At 48.3% G+C, this 19,883-nt stretch overlaps 8 protein-coding genes across 8 annotated transcripts; 4 read left to right on the top strand and 4 right to left on the bottom strand.

The window, feature by feature from the left end:
- Nucleotides 1-1,171: 1,171 nt before the first annotated feature.
- GL218_01699 (RNA polymerase II-associated protein 1 like protein) lies at nt 1,172-2,654 on the bottom strand (the record flags this gene model as incomplete). Its single annotated transcript, XM_033578178.1, has 2 exons — nt 1,172-2,334; nt 2,384-2,654. The coding sequence occupies 2 exons, from the start codon at nt 2,652-2,654 to the stop codon at nt 1,172-1,174; spliced, it is 1,434 nt and encodes a 477-aa protein (XP_033438842.1).
- An 854-nt stretch (nt 2,655-3,508) lies between these two features.
- GL218_01698 (Protein RER1) lies at nt 3,509-4,252 on the bottom strand (the record flags this gene model as incomplete). The annotated part of the gene is made up of 4 exons (XM_033578177.1): nt 3,509-3,597; nt 3,656-3,955; nt 4,010-4,127; nt 4,184-4,252. 4 exons carry the CDS (start codon nt 4,250-4,252, stop codon nt 3,509-3,511), a joined length of 576 nt encoding a protein of 191 aa, XP_033438841.1.
- A 713-nt stretch (nt 4,253-4,965) lies between these two features.
- GL218_01697 (putative enoyl-CoA hydratase, mitochondrial) lies at nt 4,966-5,897 on the top strand (the record flags this gene model as incomplete). The annotated part of the gene is made up of 2 exons (XM_033578176.1): nt 4,966-5,110; nt 5,167-5,897. 2 exons carry the CDS (start codon nt 4,966-4,968, stop codon nt 5,895-5,897), a joined length of 876 nt encoding a protein of 291 aa, XP_033438834.1.
- Nucleotides 5,898-7,560: 1,663 nt separating this feature from the next.
- On the top strand, nt 7,561-10,478 carry GL218_01696 (uncharacterized protein; the record flags this gene model as incomplete). Its single annotated transcript, XM_033578175.1, has 2 exons — nt 7,561-7,611; nt 7,686-10,478. The coding sequence occupies 2 exons, from the start codon at nt 7,561-7,563 to the stop codon at nt 10,476-10,478; spliced, it is 2,844 nt and encodes a 947-aa protein (XP_033438833.1).
- Nucleotides 10,479-11,076: 598 nt separating this feature from the next.
- On the top strand, nt 11,077-12,345 carry GL218_01695 (Cysteine synthase; the record flags this gene model as incomplete). The annotated part of the gene is made up of 2 exons (XM_033578174.1): nt 11,077-11,215; nt 11,348-12,345. The coding sequence occupies 2 exons, from the start codon at nt 11,077-11,079 to the stop codon at nt 12,343-12,345; spliced, it is 1,137 nt and encodes a 378-aa protein (XP_033438836.1).
- Nucleotides 12,346-12,696: 351 nt separating this feature from the next.
- GL218_01694 (uncharacterized protein) lies at nt 12,697-13,949 on the bottom strand (the record flags this gene model as incomplete). The annotated part of the gene is made up of 2 exons (XM_033578173.1): nt 12,697-13,739; nt 13,832-13,949. 2 exons carry the CDS (start codon nt 13,947-13,949, stop codon nt 12,697-12,699), a joined length of 1,161 nt encoding a protein of 386 aa, XP_033438835.1.
- A 381-nt stretch (nt 13,950-14,330) lies between these two features.
- GL218_01693 (54S ribosomal protein subunit img1, mitochondrial) lies at nt 14,331-15,159 on the top strand (the record flags this gene model as incomplete). The annotated part of the gene is made up of 2 exons (XM_033578172.1): nt 14,331-14,523; nt 14,615-15,159. The coding sequence occupies 2 exons, from the start codon at nt 14,331-14,333 to the stop codon at nt 15,157-15,159; spliced, it is 738 nt and encodes a 245-aa protein (XP_033438838.1).
- Nucleotides 15,160-16,144: 985 nt separating this feature from the next.
- On the bottom strand, nt 16,145-18,923 carry GL218_01692 (Low-affinity potassium transport protein; the record flags this gene model as incomplete). Its single annotated transcript, XM_033578171.1, has 3 exons — nt 16,145-17,065; nt 17,119-18,773; nt 18,827-18,923. 3 exons carry the CDS (start codon nt 18,921-18,923, stop codon nt 16,145-16,147), a joined length of 2,673 nt encoding a protein of 890 aa, XP_033438837.1.
- Between the last annotated feature and the right edge of the window lie 960 nt (nt 18,924-19,883).

The raw sequence follows: 19,883 nt of genomic DNA, 5'->3' as shown, positions 1-19,883 counted from the left end.
CGTGATAGGCTGGTGACGAAGCGGAGGTAGGTAGGTAAATAAAGTCGGGCCTCCGGGCTTTTGGTGGAACTCCGGTCTTTGGACTGGTTGGTTGGTTGGTTTGGTTGGGACTGGTGTTGCTTCTCCTGCCGGATTAGGGACGCTATGTATATTCTTTTCGCTTTATAGGCGGTTATGTCCACATATAGCAGCTCTATTCTCGTGATTCATGTATTATATTACGGGTATGTAGTTTGATAAGACTTTGGCTTATATATACATAAATATAAAGCAAGCTATAGAATATACCTTCCCCCTTTTTTTAATCTAAGTCGCTCTCATAGGTAGTTAATTGTAGAAACTGCCGGGTTTCGGGGTTAATCAGGGCTGGGTTTGTACATTTTACTTGTCAAAATAAGTATACTTAGATAAGGAAGCTATTCGTAGAGGATTCGAAGTCCTCATCAGATGTTATAGCCCGGTATAGATGGTAGGTTAGTTGGTGGTTTAAGATAAGGTGACATACTAGATATGACAAATTGCTTGATTATCTGTTATTGCTTCAAATCCCCTTCGACAATAGCGTTAAGTACTCGAGTTCCGACTTGCTTCTCTTGATGCATACCGTACGATGCCATGTATTAGGCTCGTCTCTTAGCAAGAATAAACCTATCGTTAATTTTAGGTTTATACGACCATCTCTTAAATACGTCAAGAGTAATGCGCTACTAGCCCAAGAGAAGCCAGCCATACATTCGGTATCTTAATAATAGACCTGAAGAAAAACTCGCTTTTAGCATTCTTAGAGCCATTACTTAACTCTACGTAAGTAACCCTTAAATTCGACTACCGGAGATTGAATGGTATATTGGCACACTAAGCTTACACTCAACTCCTTTATCTAGCTCTTTATGATCCATTTTCTAGGATTCCAGTTGGCACATCTTGTGGTGAAATATCCGCTTTTTATTACACAGCTAATAGCAGGCTAAAAAAGAAGAGTTCGATACCAACGTAAATGATGACTCTTCCCCTGATTATTCGGGATGCTTCCCTAATTTATAGCAAATACCGCATTCTTATCGGGACGAAGTAGGTGTTTCTTATGTCTCCAAGACAAAGCCTGATCTAATCAAACGGCATGAAACCTTTTAGTATGAGACCACATTGCCAAAAAAAGCCATTCCTGCCACTAATCTTCTTCACCCTCAGCATCCTGGTCCTCGTCCTCGTCTTCCACCTGCTGTGTGGATCGGCCGTTGGATTCCCTGTGCTCCGCATCTCCATGTCCGCTCTGCCCGCCCTCTCCTTCCTCACCTTCTCCTTCATCTTCTCTGCCGTACGGGTGATCTCTATACAAGCTCATCCACGCCCTGATGTCGTCGCTGGGATCCTCGACTACGACGTCTAGTTGGTCTACGTTGCGTTCCTCAATGTTCAAGTCCGCCGGTACGAGTCCTATCGTGCGGGCGATGTTCTTGTTGCGTTGGGGTTTAATAACGCTGCGTTGCATGACCGGGTAGTAAAATGCTGCCTTCTGGTCGATCGCCTCATCATCGTTAAATGCCAGCACCACCTCCTCATCATACTTGGTTTGATTGTTGAGCTCGAGTTCCTGCGCCGTTTCATACGTTCGTACACGTGGGAATAAGAAGTTGGGTTTACCGTTGCTTTTGTGCGTGTAGAGACTGTCATCGTCGTGGTCCGGGTTCTCGATGTCAAACTTCTGCCGGAATCGCTCAGATGCGTCCAAGTTATCATTAAGGAAGAAATCGTAGTCCATCAAGTTCTGTGGCTTGGGGACGTGCTGTGGATCCCGCTCGTGGGCCTGCATGGCCATCGCGAAAGCAGCCTCCTCAGCTTCGGTCTTACTAATAGGCTTGAGGATTCCGTTGAGGAGACGCTTGTCGTATACACGGGTCGCGGGGAGAGGATTATGGGTGAACTTGAATGTGACATAGGCACCAGAGTCTGGGAAGGCCTCGAGATCGGGAACTAAGGGGTAGGCATCAACCAGCTTAAGGTTCCTCTTCGAAGGATGTTTGACCCTGCTCTTATCCTTCAGGTTCGCAGCTGCTATGGCAAAGCCCTGATCTATCTTCTTTTTGATGTGTGCTGGAGAGTCAACATCTCGTTCGGGAGAGGGTCGCTTCAAGGGGCGCTTAGGAGCTGGGTTGTTGCTGCGTAAAGCTCCACCATCATGACGCTTGGTGGTGACAGAAGAGATATACTCAGTACGTCGGAGGAATGATACGTTGGCTTCGGCAAGCTTGGGATGACCTAAGCTACCGGGGCCTCTGAGAAGAGCTCGATCGTGGGGATGGATTTGTGGTGGTTGAGTAGGAGCTTGGATAGCTGTATCTAGTTAGTGACGAAACTATCGCAGCTCTATAGTTTTGCATACAGCTTTCATCGCCATCAAATATGCCTGGCATTCCAATCAGGTCCAATGGCATGCCCAGTTCTGCATCAGCTTCGATATTCAGTGGCTGCTCCCTGGCTAGCCTCGAGGCGAAACCGGGGGTTGTGTATTGGCCGCTTGCGAGGCCAGTGTTAGGTATATCGAGAAGCTTTGGCGGATTGGGAGGAGGTGGTAGCGCATTAGAGAATCGGATTCTTGCGATAAAATCCTGGTGAACAGAGCGGTGCTCACCGCTGCGCGACGAGGAAGCCATCTTGATGATGGCTTAAGGATAGATAAAACAGAGATTGGAAACAAAGAATCGGCGATGGGAATAAAGTCTTCAATGATAACCTTTAAAAATCACAGTATCTAAAGCTGTGCTTAATAAGATATCTGGACAAGGTATAATTGAGAGAAGTAAGATGTTAAATTGAACGTCGTGATCGCAAGTTAAAGTTATCTAACCTAAGGTTAATGTTTAATGTTCTGCGCGTCGCGATGAGGTGGATACTTCCCCAAAGTTTATCAGTCGCAAAAAAATGTTGTCAGCTGTAATTTGGAACTGCTGCCCGAGCTTTATCTTTATCGTTATCGCAAACCTGCCTCTTGTACTGTCTACGTCCTCAACATGATAACATGATAACATGATAATCAATAGAGAAAGGTTACTTAACTAATGGACCAAGCATCACAATTTTATAAATGTTTTTTTAATACCACGGTTAATACCACAGATGCCCCAACTCACTTTTAAGGATGATTATTATTCTTCTTCAGTACAATGTCTAATAATGATGATCCGGAAGAGTCAAACCTGCGCCGGGTCCGCTTCCATGCTATCCTCATTCCTCGTTCTGCCTCCTAAGGCCAACCGGCATTAATTTGGACGCTCACAACATTACTCCGTACCTCAGAACCCCAGCTCCTGTATGCCTCGATACAAAAAGCCTGTGTCGTAATTTGTACAAGTCAAACCCTAGCGTACACCACCTCGATAAAGGTAGACTTCATTAAAATGTACCGAAACTGTCTACACTTTTAGTCTAGACCCTTCCAGTAGCCTTTCCCAGTGCTGCCCTGATTAATCCCGGCATGATCAAATTATCCTCGTAAACAAAGGTATGCTTATGAAGTACTGGTCTTACCGTACTTCGCCTTGCCGAATGAGAATGGAACATATCGGTACTTAATCATATGCTGGATTTGCTTGCGCACTGGAGGCAAAGTTAGCAACTCTGATTCATCCACATGTTAATAACCATTGTAACTTACTAGTAAGGACGAAGAGGATGATCCAATACATAACCAACACAGGCCAGAAGACGGGAACATCGAAGATCTCGAACCAACTGCACGTGAAAGCGATAGTCACAGCACGGGTGGCCTCATGCCAGAACTTAAACTCGGGCAGTCGTCGAATGAATGGTCGGAATTCCTCGTCCTGCTTTGTGGGCAGGCCACCAGCTGATCCATCTTCCATCTCATTGTCTAGGAGCTCGTTGGAAGGGTCGAACTTGGGCTGGAGGAAAGCCAAGAAAAGATTAAGAAGGTAAATACCGAGAGCATATGCCACTGGAAATAATTAGCTATGTCTAGGTGCTTATCGCTATAGAAAGTCTTCCTTACCGATGTACCAGCCTTGTGCGAAGACGATACGAAGAAAGAAGATGCCTAGAAATGCACCTGTGCCAATCCATCGTTGCAGGACAAATGGCGTTGATCGATCTAATAGGGCTTGATATTGCTATGCACTGTTAGAAAAGCTTCTACTAGTTTATGGTTATCGGCGCAAACACATACCCTCTGGAGCTTAGAAGTCTGGGCCGTAACGGCTGCGAAAGGGGTCTGATCGGACTCGACGCTCTCCATGATGGATGATGCGATAATGCGATTATTATTTTCTCCGAACGGGAATAATTTGGATTATGTTAAATTCGAGTTGAATATCCCGTAAAATAGTTTTAATAAGGTAAGTGCGATGGTGAAGAGAAATTGGTGAGGCCGGAATGAGTATAGAAGATTGATTGTCTTAGATGTATGTAGGTAGCAATTTGCACGTCGCGACTTTTCGCTTGCTTGCGACGCCAGGGAAGCCAACAATCTGGCCAGCTAATTAAAACTTTAGAAGCCACATACACAGCCACCAAACTATAATTGGGTCTGTTTTAATTGGTGTCTGGGCAAGCTAGCAAGCTGCTAGGTTACGTGTGATGCAATGATGCACGGGCAGGCCTTTAATTTCCCCTTTAGTTGCACATAACTTGATACAAGACCTCGGGATATTCTAGTACTTTGTAGCGGGGTTTTGCTTATTCAGCTAGGTACGGCTCAATATCCTCGGCCAGCTTCGGCTTCATGAGCTCATACGTAAGAGAAACTGTACTTTGATTGTTTAAGCTTGAGCTTCACATAAACTCAACATTATCTTATTTGAGACGTGAATGATCTCTTATTTACTACGTTGTGAATTACACGCATTATAAATCAATCAATCAATCAATTACCAACTCACTCTATTCAATTGGACCCGTGCAATTCCATTGAAAGGATCAGAGTAGTTACGATTCATTAGCTTCCAAACCATGAACACATTCCGAACTTTGAGGCCATTAGCTTCACGGATCCAACCCTATACACTCCCTAGGACAGTCCGCCAGTTCTCCACCACGGCAAATATGTCTTATGAGTATTTACTAGTATCGGAGCCTAAGCCGGGTGTTGGCCAAGGTGAGAAGATGACATTTTCCATTATGGCTGTTGATTAACCCGGACACCTCAACCAGTCACCCTAAATAGACCCAAGGCCCTCAATGCCTTATCTACACCTCTCATCAACGAGCTCAATCAGGCTCTAGGGGAGTTCAACTCGTCGGATAATATCTCAGCTATTATTCTGACAGGGTCTGAAAAGGCCTTCGCCGCCGGTGCGGATATTAAGGAGATGGCACCTCTTACATTCTCCGAGGCGTACACCAAGAGTTTTATCGAGTCATGGTCCCAACTCACGACGCAAGTAAAGAAGCCCATAATTGCAGCCGTGTCCGGACACGCCCTTGGCGGTGGATGTGAGCTTGCCATGATGTGCGACATCTTATACTGTACGGAGACGGCCAACTTCGGCCAGCCTGAGATCAAGCTGGGCACTATCCCGGGCGCCGGTGGGAGCCAGCGGCTGACGCGGGCCATCGGCAAATCACGCGCCATGGAGGCAATCCTAACAGGCAACTCGATTTCGGGAGTTAACGCGGCACAATGGGGGCTCGCTGCCAGGGCTTTCCCCAGCTACGAGGCGCTGATGGAGGGCGCGCTGAAGACGGCCGAGACCATCGCGAGTTACTCCAAGGTAGCGGTTATCGCGGCCAAGGAGGCAGTTAACAAGAGCCAGGACCTACCGCTGCGGGACGGCGTTGAGTACGAGAGGCGCGTGTTCCACTCGCTCTTTGGCAGTCAGGACCAGAAGATTGGCATGAAGGCTTTTGCGGAGAAGAAGAAGCCAGAATGGAAGCACGAGTAGTGGATATCGTATTTATGACACGGTATGACGGTATGGGGGAAATGTATGAAGCACTTAATTACATCCGTCCCCGTCTCAGATTTGGGAGACGTAGAATTTATCCATGATACCTTGTATGACTGCTTGCTCATCAGAATCCAAGATTCCGAATACCTCGTATTGCGTCTTTGAAAGAAACCCGTTTTCTCCCCGTAGAATTAAGAATAAATGTTAATATACACATATCTCAATATATAGGATATACGTAGGCGTTCGTATTAATATATTGTATACAATGTACCTATGCAAGTACATGGACATGTCTATGCGGGCCGAGACCGTCTACGGAATAGCCACGGCTACGCTCAGACTCAGATGGCGGGGTCGATACATGGGTTTGGGTTGTCGGATAGGGCTGACCGGGGACTTGGATCTAGGCCTCATTAGCGCAGCCGTATTTATACAGGTAGTTATGCGCAGAAAACAGATCGTGAAACGGAGTGCATAAGTCAAGCTGCTGTGAGTACATGTTATGTAGCTCTTGAGTTGTTATTTCAAAAGCGCACCTTGAGACTTCACACAATATATAAACCACCTACTCGGAAACTTGCCAATTCCCTTCTATCTCAGGTATTCTTCTATATAGATTGATCTTTGTACAAGCCAAGTCAACATAAGGATAAACATTTAGTCTTGCTTATCATTTACCACAGTAGAATTTACATGAGAAGCTAACAGGGAGGGTTATTCATAAGATGCTCCAACCCAGACTTTAAAAATGATTAAACCTTCGGAGAAGATATAGGTTGAAATTGTAAGTGTATTGGCCATTCTTGCAAATAGTAGTTTTTATATATAGTAATATTTATCACGATATCATAGGACTTGAGTGTCACTCTTACAGTGTAAGCAATTATAGAGGATAAGTATACTACTTGATATGTCCATGATAGCCCATATACTCTTAGTACATACTTAGAGTATAGACTCGTAAAGACTAATAATGGTTGCTCTTAAGACTAATCTCAAGCTCAAGTAAAGAAAATACAACAAAGTTTCTAAAGGATCATGTGTGATTATCAAGGTTCATCCGGATAAATTCCATGTTTTAGCTTTGCAGCTTGTGATCACTCCAAGTTATGTCATTGGGCTAACTACAACATGCTTTTGAGGTGTCACAAGAAACTCTAGGTATGATTTATACGGAGAATAAACGTGGTATTAATAAAATTATGCAGTCTAACTTGTTCTGTATATATTGCATTAAATCAATGATCTACAATGCAATGTACCTAATATCTTTCTCCATCTTTTAAATCTTCAACTCTATTTCTTACATATACATATATGTCTTCACTGCTGACTTAGTGGCGCAGACAATCGTATATGTATGTAAATGAGAGAAAGCTAACTATAGCTCTGACATAATTCTAAACGTTCTCCTCAGTTACCGTTTCTTTGTAAGGTCAATGAGCCCTGCGGTCAGATGTATCGGATGCGAAGCTACTAGCCATGCAGTTTGATTCTAATGGTGGCGCGGGACTCGATACGAAGTACTTGGACTCGGCGGTACAGGGGCATTTCAGGTGTCCCCCACCACCATCAACTCTCGCGTTAACCGCCCTTGTATAAAGAAAACTTGGGACTTTCAATATTTCCTAGTAATAAAGTTGACAAAGACGCGATGACCTCTTCAAGGCCTGGTGTCGATTTGGAGAAGGAGTTGACCTGTTCGGTAAGTTTGCATCTTATTTCAAGTGGTGGAAGCTGGAATTCAAGGGAATTCAAGGGATACTAAACGGTTATCAGATCTGTACGGACATCCTCTACCAACCCTTAACCCTCCTCGACTGTCTGCACACCTTTTGCGGCTCCTGTCTAAAAGACTGGTTTTCATGGCAAAAAACAACGGCAGAAAATTCACCAAATCCTCCGTCGCCTGGCTCCCTAAAATTCACCTGCCCGTCTTGTCGCGCTCAAGTTCGGGATACCCGTCACAATGCTACCGTTACTACTTTGCTCGACATGTTCCTGGCCGCGAATCCGGACAAAGCTAAGCCGGACGACGAAAAAGAGGAAATGCGCAAGAAGTATAAGCCTGGGGATAATGTCTTACCGCAAATACGAATACCGCAGAAATCGCTCGAGGAGAGGCGGATAGAGGAGATGGAAAGGCAGATGCTGGAGCAGGCACGCCAGATGAGCTTGCAAGATGCTGGTGTTGGATCTGCGGAGGGATCTAGGACTAGGCGATATCATGGCCATAGCCGGTCCGAAGATGGGAGGAGTAGATCCGAATGGGACAATAGTCGCGAGACACGGCATCGAGATGCGCGTGATAGACCCCTGCGAGAAGAGGGACACAGGCGTCGGCATGACTCGAATGGCATGTTACAACCTGATTTACCCTCGGATGAACGGCGCCGCTATCGTAGTGAATCACAGCACCGTTCCCGTGATTCATCGAGGACTAGGAGGAGACAGGTTGAGCATCAAGCGTCGATAAGATCCCTGATTAGTTCGTCTGATGTGGACTTCCGTGATATAGAGAGGGAAATAGAAGAGTTTGCGCGGCAAATCCAGGAAGAAGGCCTTTTAGATGGATTGGATTTAGATAACATCGACCTGGCCCAGAATGACGAACTAAGCCGAAAGATCACCGAAGCATACCGACGGAGGCAGAGGGATCGAATTCGTACTCAACAACCTAGGAGAAGCGACCCGGTCATCACATCTCCTAGACCTGAGCCTCTGCAATCTTCTTTGCGGCCACCTCCGGCAGACACATCCCGACCTAGCAGCCGACCAAGATCAAGTTCAGCGCATAGTAGACCAGCTACGAGCCAAGGCCAAGTAGACGATCGCAGTCGACCCCCTGTTACGTCAACCCATCTAGAGGTTCGTGCAGATCCAGAAAGAAGGCGGCGGCGGAGGACTTCCAGCGACGCCAGAAGCGCAACAGATCCCGCACGGCCAAGAACAGCAGAGACAAGTCCAGCAGCAAGATCACAGACAGATCTAACTTTAAGGCCGCAGAGTACTGACCCATCGGCACGACGTCCTTCTGTCTCCGAATCGAGGAGCTCTAGTATGCCTATCACAAATGCGGTCGGACAGCCACCGGCGGGAGAAAGCTCTCGACCTAGAGATCTCTCTTTTAGCGCACGAACATCTGCTGCTCAGATCCCACGGACGCCCTCACCGGAACCTCATTCTGATGATTCTAGCATGGAACACCCAAAACGTGCACGACGGCCTTCAAGTCTCGTAGCTCCGCAATCCCCATTACCTAGCCTTGGACTCATACCATCGCCCTCACATCAAACACATCATCAACGAACGAGATCTCAATTTTACCAAGAACCATCAATCACGTGTGCGCGATGCAAACGGCAGCATATCGAATATGAACTTCACTATAACTGTTCAAGATGCGCCAACGGAACGTGGAATATCTGTTTGAGTTGTTATCGTTCTGGGAAAGGGTGTGAGCATTGGTTTGGTTTTGGATATGCAGCATTTAAGAATTGGCAAAGAGTTGTAGCAGACGGGAACGAGGGGCTCGAGCCGCCGCATATGTTGACCTCATGTCGATACAAGCAACCTAAGTATACGCCAGGCGGAGCGGACGGACGAAGAACGCTTACTACGGATGACCCGGCTAATCGTTTAGAAAGCGGTATGTTCTGCGTAAGATGCCTATCCCTGGCTAATGAGTGCTTCTGGCGCTGCGAATCTTGTAACGAAGGCGACTGGGGTTTCTGCAACAACTGCGTAAATACGGATAAGTGTTGCACGCACCCTCTTCTTCCATTGGCCTATGTTGCACCAGAGACAGGCTCTACTACTCCGCCGGTTAGTCCGCGGCTACCTAAACGTCCACGAGGTGCGACATTCTCATCGGGCCCTAACGCCGTGAGCCTTGGAAGTTTTAAGTCGCTTACCTTTACGACGACATGTGAGGTTTGCCATGGGCATATTCCACCTGCCGATCAGAGATATCATTGCTTTGAGTGTACTAGCAAGGACTTAACGGATGGGCAACCGGGTGACTACGATATATGCGAAGAATGTTATACCGGCTTGGTCCACGACAAACGCATATCGGACGAAAACGGTCACACGGGGTGGAGACGCTGTTTAGAAGGTCACAGGATGGCTATTCTTGGATTCATGGAGGGCTCTCTTGGACTAAGGCGTTGCATATCACGAGATATCGTTGGGGGAAGGAGTTTACGCACGGAGCCTTACGAGGGAACTGGTGTCCCGGACGACGAGCAATACCAGCCTAGAGGCGCGCGTATGCAAAAATGGAGTTGGAAAGGTTCGAACGGATCAAAGCTTGAGAGACTTGTAGCTGTAGATGTGGCAGCGACAGCACCCGCATTAGGCACGGAGTTGTTCCCTCCCTCCGGAGGTGCAGGTTCAAGGGCGGTTGCGAAGTGGTCTTGGTACCCGCAGGACGGCGTTACAGACGAGCTATTATTCCCCAAAGGAGCGGAAGTGAGAGAGGTAGAAGACGTGAACGGCGAGTGGCTATTCGGGAGCTACATGGGCGCCGAGGGATTATTTCCCTCACCATACGTACGGATTATTGAGTAGCGATGACCATGACAGTTACGATAACGATGTTGATGCTGCATCTTGGATGGACAATTTATTTGCATTTATCTATATGATATGCATGGACATATACCATGGGGCAAGATACCTTGATACGTAATATTATTGAATTTAGTACGGTCTCAAACTAGTTAGTTGGTATTCATAAATATTATGAAATGAGTAATTCAAATTATGATAAATTTGTGTTTTTGATGTTTTTTTTTTGGTTTTTGATTAGTCGTTGTGAACTTTTTATAAAATTGTATAGTTGTTAGGGGGTATGGGATAGGGGTTAGCTAATACGTACATGCATACCTCCCTCTCCCATAGACACATGGGCTAACCCGACAGCGGGAACCGGGATGACGTGATTACCTAGGAACCGGCTAGCTGGTACCCGAACCGCTACAATTGCCCCTCCAAAAATAATTTGTAGGACTGCAGGGTCCTTCGAATTGGAGTTTCCGATCTTTATTAATTTCCTACCTTATTTTTTACTGTTCGCCGCTAGTTTTCAGACGTGTCTTAAAATCTTTTTTTTTTAGCGACGAAGAGGAAAACATAAAGGTAGTAAAAGTAACCTAAATTAAATACAATGTTCCGACACGGCGTGCGAACAATAACGACCACGGCGCGTAGAGCCGCGGCCGTCGCACCGGCTGCCGCGAAGTCTCCGAGTCCGTACACAATCGCGGTTTCGAAGGCTCAAGGTATCGCAAAGGGATTAACTGGTGGTACGGATCTCTCCTCTTCCCGTCTAGCCGCGCAAGCAAACTTCGGGATGGTGCATATATATATGTAATATGTATGTGTATATGTAAAATGTAAACCAAGCTAACGGAACCCGTGTTCCCCCCTCCTTGCAGCAATCGGTAACACGCCGCTCATCCGCATGAACAAGCTCTCGGAACAGACGGGCTGCGAAGTGCTCGGAAAGGCGGAATTCATGAACCCGGGTGGCTCGGTCAAGGACCGCGCGGCGCTATACGTAGTCTTGGACGCGGAGGAGCGCGGCCTACTAAAGCCCGGGGGCACGGTGGTGGAGGGCACGGCGGGCAACACGGGCATCGGCCTGGCGCACGTGTGCCGCTCCCGCGGCTACAAGCTCGTCATCTACATGCCCAACACGCAGTCCCAGGGCAAGATCGACCTGCTCCGCCTCCTCGGCGCAGAGGTCTACCCCGTCCCCGCCGTCGCCTTCGACAACCCCGACAACTACAACCACCAGGCCCGCCGCCACGCCGAGCGCTTGGACAACGCCGTCTGGACGAACCAGTTCGACAACACCGCCAACCGCCGCGCGCATATAGAGACGACCGGCCCTGAGATCTGGGCGCAGACGGCCGGCAAGATCGACGCGTTTACGTGTGCTACGGGGACCGCGGGCACGCTTGCGGGCGTCACGCGCTACCTGAAGGACGTCTCGGGCGGCCGCGTGAAGGCGTACCTAGCGGACCCGCCGGGCAGCGTGCTGCACTCGTACATCCAGTCCGGGGGCAAGCTCGTGGAGCGGACGGGGAGCAGCATCACGGAGGGGATCGGACAGGGGCGCATCACGGACAACCTAGCGCCGGACGTGGCGCTGCTAGACGGCAGCGTGCACATCGCGGACGAGAAGAGCGTCGCCATGGTGTACAGCGCCCTGGACGACGAGGGCCTGTACTTGGGCGCCAGCAGCGCGCTGAACGTCGTTGCCGCCAAGGAGGTCGCCGAGCTGCTCGGCCCGGGACATACCGTCGTCACCATGCTGTGCGATGGCGCCTATCGCTATGCCGATCGCTTGTTCTCTAGGAAGTGGCTCGAGAGCAAGAAGCTCCTGGGCGCGATACCAAAGCATTTGGAGAAGTATATCGTGCTGCCGTAGGTTGCCTAGGTAGGTACTTAACCTAGATGTATATGGCTAGAAAGGGGTTGGAGGAGAAGAGCAGAGGAAAAGGAAAAAAAAAAAATAGGTACATATAGGGGAAGCGGCGTTTTAGAGATGAATGAATGAATGCATGCATGCATATATAAGCGAGATGTTTGATCGAATAAGGGCTACTTGGTATTGATCAGGTTGTATATATGTACAAGTACAATTGCGGCAGCAGTGGCGGTGGTGGTAGTAGTATTATACACATTTGATCTGATCTGATCAATTCTGAATCTACAATAACTTCTGTACAAAGCCAGGCTAATTCTTTTGATTTATTTATTTTTTCTTCTTCTATTCTTTTCACGCAGCATTATCGTATAATTTCCGATACACCGCCTCCCCCCTCTTCTCGCCCGCACCCGCGCGCGCTTCTTGAACCTCAGCAGCGAGAACGTCCCTACGGGATCGGAGCTGCGCTGCGAGCTCCGCGTTACCGCTTTCGAGGACCTCGACGGCTATATCGAGACCCCGTAGTAGAGGCGCGGTTATGACGAGGAACTTGTTTGGTTCCTTTAGATACCCCATCTTGTCGTATTCTTCGTATAGTGCCTGCGGCTGCACCTCGGAGAGCTTCTTGCCTTCAGGCCATAGTCTAACCACGTCCCGCGCGTGCTTGACCAGCTTGTCGACTACAGCTTCGCTGACCTCGTCGCCTTGCTTCGACACCAGCGCCGCGGCGAGATGGAGCGGCGCAAGGAGGACCATGGGGTCCCTGTGTAGCGGCAGTTCTCCCTCGACCACCGGGTCGGTCTTCAGACGCTTCGGCTGATGCGCCTCCAGCTGCAGCAGCTCCAGCACTACCTCGGCCCATCGTAGAGCCTGCGCCGTCTCTCCCACTGGGTTTTCGCTCGCGTTGACAGCCTTCATCACGACGAAATGCATGACCTCGTTGACCTTCTCGCTCGAATCGAGACGGAACCCCGTCCGCGCCACCCCGCGCGCCAGTTCGATGACTTCGAAGACGCGGCCCTTGGCGCCGAGCACGCGCACTAGCTTGCAGTAGAAGCCCTGGTCGAAGTGGCGATGCGCATACGCAACACCCTCGACTAGAGGGCGCAGGTTGGCGAAGTCGTCGGGGGTGTCGAAGAGGGCGATGGCGTTGAGGACGGAGCGCCGCGTCTGCGGGATGTCTTTGAAGGGGTTCTGGTATCGGAATTTCAGAACCTCGCCGTCGATCTCGATGATGATGGGGTCCGATTGGAGCTTCTTCTCGTATTTTGGCGAGAAAATCTTCTTGCGCTGATCCGTCGGTAGGTATGCCGGGAGGATGATCTTGTGCCGGATCGTGCTGAGGAGTTCGTCGAGCTCGGAGGAGGAGGTTTGTGTGAAGTGTGCGATACCGGCTAGGAAAGGTTAGATATATTTGGTTCTTATATATATATATAAATATATTTCGTATAGAGAGGAGAGAATAAAGAAAGAGGAATATAAGTACCATTTCGTTGAGAGGAAGACGAGAAGGTCCGCCGTGTAGATCCGGTTATCCTCCTCGTAGTAGATTCCCAAGCTGCATTGCTCGCGCACAATGTGCTCAGCGTCGAATGTCTCGACATATCTCCAACCTTACTTCTTAACCACTAACTATAACTACCACATTCAATTCTCACTTTGTTATGTTATTGTTGTAATTTTTCGTTCCGCATATTATTAACTATCAAAAGTCCCCCCGCGGTTGAGCTTCGGAGCTTAGATAAACTTATTCCAATGGACCTAACTAAAAATTTCCAATGCCCGGCCGCCGGCAGCTTGCTGCGTGCCAAGACACCGACGCCGCAATAATTTTCCTCCACCCGATTATCGATAAGCACCCGTCGGGATCTTCAAGACGGGACCCACAACTTTCAAGTTCCATGCGTCTTGCAGCTTTCAAACGAGGCCCTCTTCCAATCCGTAGAGGAAAAAAGTCCGGTGTAGAGAGCCTCCATACGACAACAATGATCACCCAATCTGCGCGGCGGCCGCTGTGCAGCTGGAAGGCCGTCCTACGACGTACCCGCCAGCAACGGCAACAGCAGATGCCACAACTATTCCGCGCAATGGCTACCGAAACAACTCCCACAGCCTCTGCTTCTACACTACCACCACCACCTCCTCCTCCTCCTTCGGCCGCCGTAAAACCCACGCTTCGTACGTCTTTCCTCCGTCCTCTTCCCACCAAACTCTCAACCAAAGCACAACCAATTTAACCAACTAACCAATCTCTCTCTCCTTCCTCTAGACGTCCGAAAATCCAACCTCCCCCACAAACCCATCCGCACCGCCTTCGCAGTCTACCCACGGGTACCCTCAGCCCGTAAATCGCACCCCGCGCCGCTAGACTCGTACCACGCGCAGCAAATCCGCCGTCTAGACCACACGGGGGCGCGCCGAGCGCTATTCTCCAAGACGAACCCTGACGCGGCGAAGCCGGGCGACGTGCTGCAAGTGACGACGCGGCGCGGGGGCGGGGAGCCCTTCGCGGGCGTGTGTCTGTCGATCCGACGCGCGGGCGTCGACACCGCCATCCTGCTGCGCAACCACCTGAGCAAGGTGCCCGTCGAGCTCTGGTTCAAGATCTACTCCCCCAACATCACCGGCATCGAGATCGTCTGGCGCCGTCCCAAGCGCGCCCGCCGCGCCAGGCTCACCTACATGCGCAAGCCTAAGCACGACATGGGCAATGTCGATCACCTGGTTGCTGCCTGGCGGCGCACGAGGAATGTGTTTACGACCAAGGGGCGGGGTAAGGGGAAGAGTGCTAGCGCGGCTGGTGCGAAGCGGTAGGATAGGTGGGTGCGTACCTACGTTGAGGGAGAGAGGCTGTAGAGGTAGATTTATGGCAGAGGATAAAAGCAAGAGAAATATAGCAACTCGCTTTTCACTTGATATCGGTCTTGAACTACTGGAAGGGCAGGGCAAGAAAGTACAAGGAATTGAGAGTTGTATTAGAATCTGCGTGTACAAAAATACGTAGCTATTCGGTAGACGTCCAACATATAAATATTACATACCTATCATCATTCAAAGTTTACGTTTCAACATACTTAAAAATCACTTAGACACCTATACCTGACCTTTCAAGTCTCTCATAATTAAATACAATCAAGAACATACTACCTCTATTACAAATCATCCCACAATTTTCACGAATGGTACTATTTTCTGATCTGATATTTATTTATTAAGAGACGACTGTATAAAGAAATCATCTCACATATAAGTTCTGATTTGTACACTAAGTTACATGCTCCGACTCAAATAAATATGTGAAGGGAACACTGATTCCTTCTCCTAGCAGATAGGAAAAAAAAAAGACAGCAGATGCTTCCTCCCTAGGATACCATGGCTCCTATGAACCTTCTTGAGAGTTCATGTAATCCAAACGCCGTGTCTGAGACAAACGCCAACCAAGAGAAATCAATATTGCCTCCATCTAGTATCTAATAACGTTTCTATTCTAGGCCTGAGCCTCCGTCTCTATCGTCATCTGTGCAAATACTTGTTCTAGTCTAGTTTGCCTCGTTGGTTTCTGTATTCGGCCGATATTGGGAAAATAAGGCGAGTATCTAAGTCATCCTGTACTCCCAAGGTACCAGTTTACTCTCGTGCCTCGCTGCCACCAAGGATTGCGAAATACCGGCAAGATTCCAGCCTGCTCTATATCGTTATTGCGGATTGGTATCGGTTGCGAAGACGCTCGTACTGGTTCATCACCCATAGGCCCTTTTGACACCGGGGACTCTCCCCATCCCGCCGTACCTTTCCTCCCCTAATGATCAAAGGTTGGCTGTGTATCAGCTCTCTTTCTACGTCTCGGAATCGGTTCGTTCGTATCACCGTTTTCGCCCTTCCCTGGATCCGTGATATGCTTCCTTAATGTATCCATCGCGTCAAATCCAATCGGGCCATCCGATTTCCCCATTGAATGTCGAGCCGGGTAAGTCGGACCGGGGTGTAAAAGACCCGTGATAATGTTTCTCCTATCTGCGCTGCGGCTACGGCCTCGCGTCGGACTTGCAGGCCGGTGGTGGGAGTGCTGCCCAATGGACATTGCGGAATGACGACGTTGTAGCCTTACTTCAGCTTCTTCGGCCTCCTTACGGTTGAGATGCTCACTGGGTAGAAGGACGGCTCGGTCAAGTCCGTAGGGTAAACCACGATGGCGGCCACGAATCTGCATAGCGATAACGACGAGTTTGCCAAGGACAGTGAACTGAGAACACAGTGAGGCGTTGATACCCGTGTATCCCAAGCTGAGTCCAACCGTGCCATATGCGCTCACAATCTCGAAGAGTACAGCAAACATAGAGAAATCTCCAGCCATAAGCTTTGGGCCTTCGGTGATAGTGAGAATAAAATAACCGACGAATATGTACCACAAGTCAAAAGAGAGCTGGCGCCGTAAATGGGTTCCAACATATGATATGCTGCTCTGTCCAGTGTCGTCGTCGTCATAACCTGTACTGTAAACTCCAAGAGACTTCTCCTCGTAAACGTTCGTCCTACGAATCGAGATAGCGACGGGGAAGACGGAAATATACATCATGATGAGGTATGACGTTTGGACGGCTGGGTGAAGAGCGGCCAGATTCACACAGGAGAATCCTGCGGTTCTAGTAGCTGTGGCTTGGAACCATCCATCAAGGAAGCGGATATTTAGTGGCAGTCCGGTGACCGCTTCACCATGTAGCTAATTAAACATTAGTAACGGGCAGCGCTGGAGGTCTACTATTGGATACTTACATCGAGGATTATGAACAAAATCAAGTCCACTCCGTTAAGAGCGACCAAGATAAAGAATAGCCACCAATTAGCATTTGACGGAAACAAGAGCGTGAAACATCGTCGCGGGTGGTCTAAGAGAAACCTCAACTCCTCCCAGAGACCAGACCCGCGGGGTACAAAGAGAGAAAATAGCCAGATCATGAAACGAAGCATGATAGGGAATCCAGTGTTTCCGAGTATAATCAAGAATGACATTACGAGGAGCGGAAAGATGGCCGTGTTAAACGAGTTCATGCTGTCGGGAGTAAGCGTCAAGCCAAGATCCATGAACGCTGAGTTTGCCGTGAAGAAGCCCCACCATACCCTGCTCTGGCCGGCTTCGTCAATGATCTTGCCATAGTAGTCATTGTTGTGAACTATCCATGGAACTAAAGTGATTATGCCGAAGATGGTGTAACCAAAGAAGTAGATCGTGAGGACAAGGGCAAGCGTTTTTAGAGATCGATATTCGATGCCACCTAACTCCTCTCTCTGCTCTTCCGAGAGTCCCAGGAAGGCAGAATTTCGACCTAGGGTCGGTTGCCAACTCAGATATGGCATAGGATCCTCATCCTTACCCTGTGTTAGGACGGACTTGATGCGGTGCAGAGGGTTGATCCGAGAAGTCGACGCAGTAGTCTCAGTATGATGTAATTTTTCCCCATCTTTCCTAGGCATCCGGGGTTTCAAAGCACCAATCGTGTGAGCAGCTGCCTCAACATCCTCTGCTATCTCCTCCGGAAAATCGTGCTCTTCTCTGTGTGGTTTTATTGGCTCTTCAATGGTAATCGTTGGTTGGCGATCTGCACGAGCTGCGGGATGCAAGGGCGACGTTGGTCGGAGGGGACCTTCGACACTTGATTCTCTTCGTCTACGGCCCGAAAGACCAGGACCTTCAGGCCCTTCTTCATCTACTTCTTCTGGTAGCGCACCTCTATCGGCGTCACGCGGCCCGGGAATTCTAAGCGCACTCTTATCTATTTTGCGCTGTCGTTCCACAATGGCGATATGTTCCGCATCGGTCCGCTTAGGAGGTAGTGGGACTTCCTCGTCATCCGAATCATCACTCCTCTTGACCTGGTCTGAAAATTTGATTTGTGTAGGAGGCCGCTGAAAGGATTGGTCCTGATCTGTAGGATCAGATTCGTCCCTAGCACGAAACCCATTCGCGAACGGCTCATGTTTTGTAGCCCCCTCGATGGTGTAATTTTCTAGTACAATGCCGTCGTTAGTTATTCGAGATGCCTTGGCGGTATTGTGCATCACGGTAATATTCCGGCCATTGACGCCCTTCTCCAAATCTACAGGATTTGTTTTCGCCTTTGACCGTGATTTGGCCATAGAAACTCGTCGCGTCCGGGCTTCTGTTGCAATATGCTGGAATCTCTTCTCGAACCAATAGAGACGCAAGAAGACAACAGAGGAGTGAATGCTAATTGGATTAGACATCATAGAGAGGAAGTAAATCACCAGCTGCTGAAAAGTGTTGAGCAAGTTGGCATCAAGAGTATTCAGACCTGCTTGAGTGTTTGCACCGCTAGCAAAAAAGAGAGCATCAATATATGCCAATTGACCTCGAGCAGATGCATAAATCAAGATGGATCCAATGATAGTCAATCCGATAATCCAGAAATCTAGAAAATATTAGCTCAATATCTTGTTACTTTATTAGATGAATAGGACTTACAATGGACCGTAATAAAGTTAAAGTGTGGATTCCTAGACAAGAAGGACGGACGAAGTGCCTGGACAATATCCAAGAAACGCTGACGAGCTCTCGCCATGATGACTAGATTAGAGTGCTATACACCTAAAAGTGAGACTTGCTTTTCGATGCTTAAAGCAACAGGGAAAGCCGATGTTATAAAGCCACCGAGTCGAAGACCTGGCCTGTGAGGTCGTTGATGAGATCGCGGGTGCCAAACATAATGGTTATTGCTCGTTCCGATACTATATAACGAGGTTAACTAAAGTGATATGCCGGAAGGCGTTGAGGAATTATGTGGGTCAGACCAGACATTGTACGGTCGAGAACGATGTCCATTGAAATAAAACAGGTTGGTGGAAGGTGAGATGAGATGTTAAAAAGAGAGGGAGTTAGAAAGTGAAGAAGTACCAAGTCTGAATAAGTAAGTAATAACTTGCAATAGCTTGGTACAAACTTCTACACAAAGGGGGGCTAAGACAACAACAAAAAGGGAACAATAAAATAAAATATTCGGCAATGGACTGATGTGTATGATGCAAGGGTGGAAACACGACCAGACGAAATTGAAAATTTAAAAGTTTGTAGGTATTGACTGTGGTAACTTTAAGGAAAATCATTCGACTTACTTGCTTCAGATCACCTGTCATAGTCTCGAGTGATTGGTAATGCGCGAAGGGATATTGAGATGTTGTTGTTCTAGACGAAGTCTTGTTTTAGGTGGTGGTTGTTTAATGTTGAAGTTGGAGATGGCGGAGGATCAAAGAAATCTTATCCACCTTGGACCCGGGTACGTCCACTCGTATATTATCGAAAATCTACCTAGGTAATGTAGAAGGTAGTGACGGAGGAAAACGAATGAGGCGATGACTTCCGCTGAATCACGAATTGAATTGTTTAGGTACAGTATGTAACTAAGTGGATCTAGTTAAGAACGTCAAATCTTGATAACGCATCTTGGCACTCAGCCTGACTCTATTATGTATGCTGCTTCCCGTGCTTCCACTTTACTTTTTTTTCTCACGTCTTAATTGTGAAT

Source organism: Daldinia childiae (genome assembly GCF_008694065.1).
Source record: "Daldinia childiae strain JS-1345 chromosome Unknown Scaffold2, whole genome shotgun sequence".
Lineage (NCBI taxonomy): Eukaryota > Fungi > Ascomycota > Sordariomycetes > Xylariales > Hypoxylaceae > Daldinia > Daldinia childiae.
This window is presented reverse-complemented; position numbering and strand designations above follow the sequence as displayed.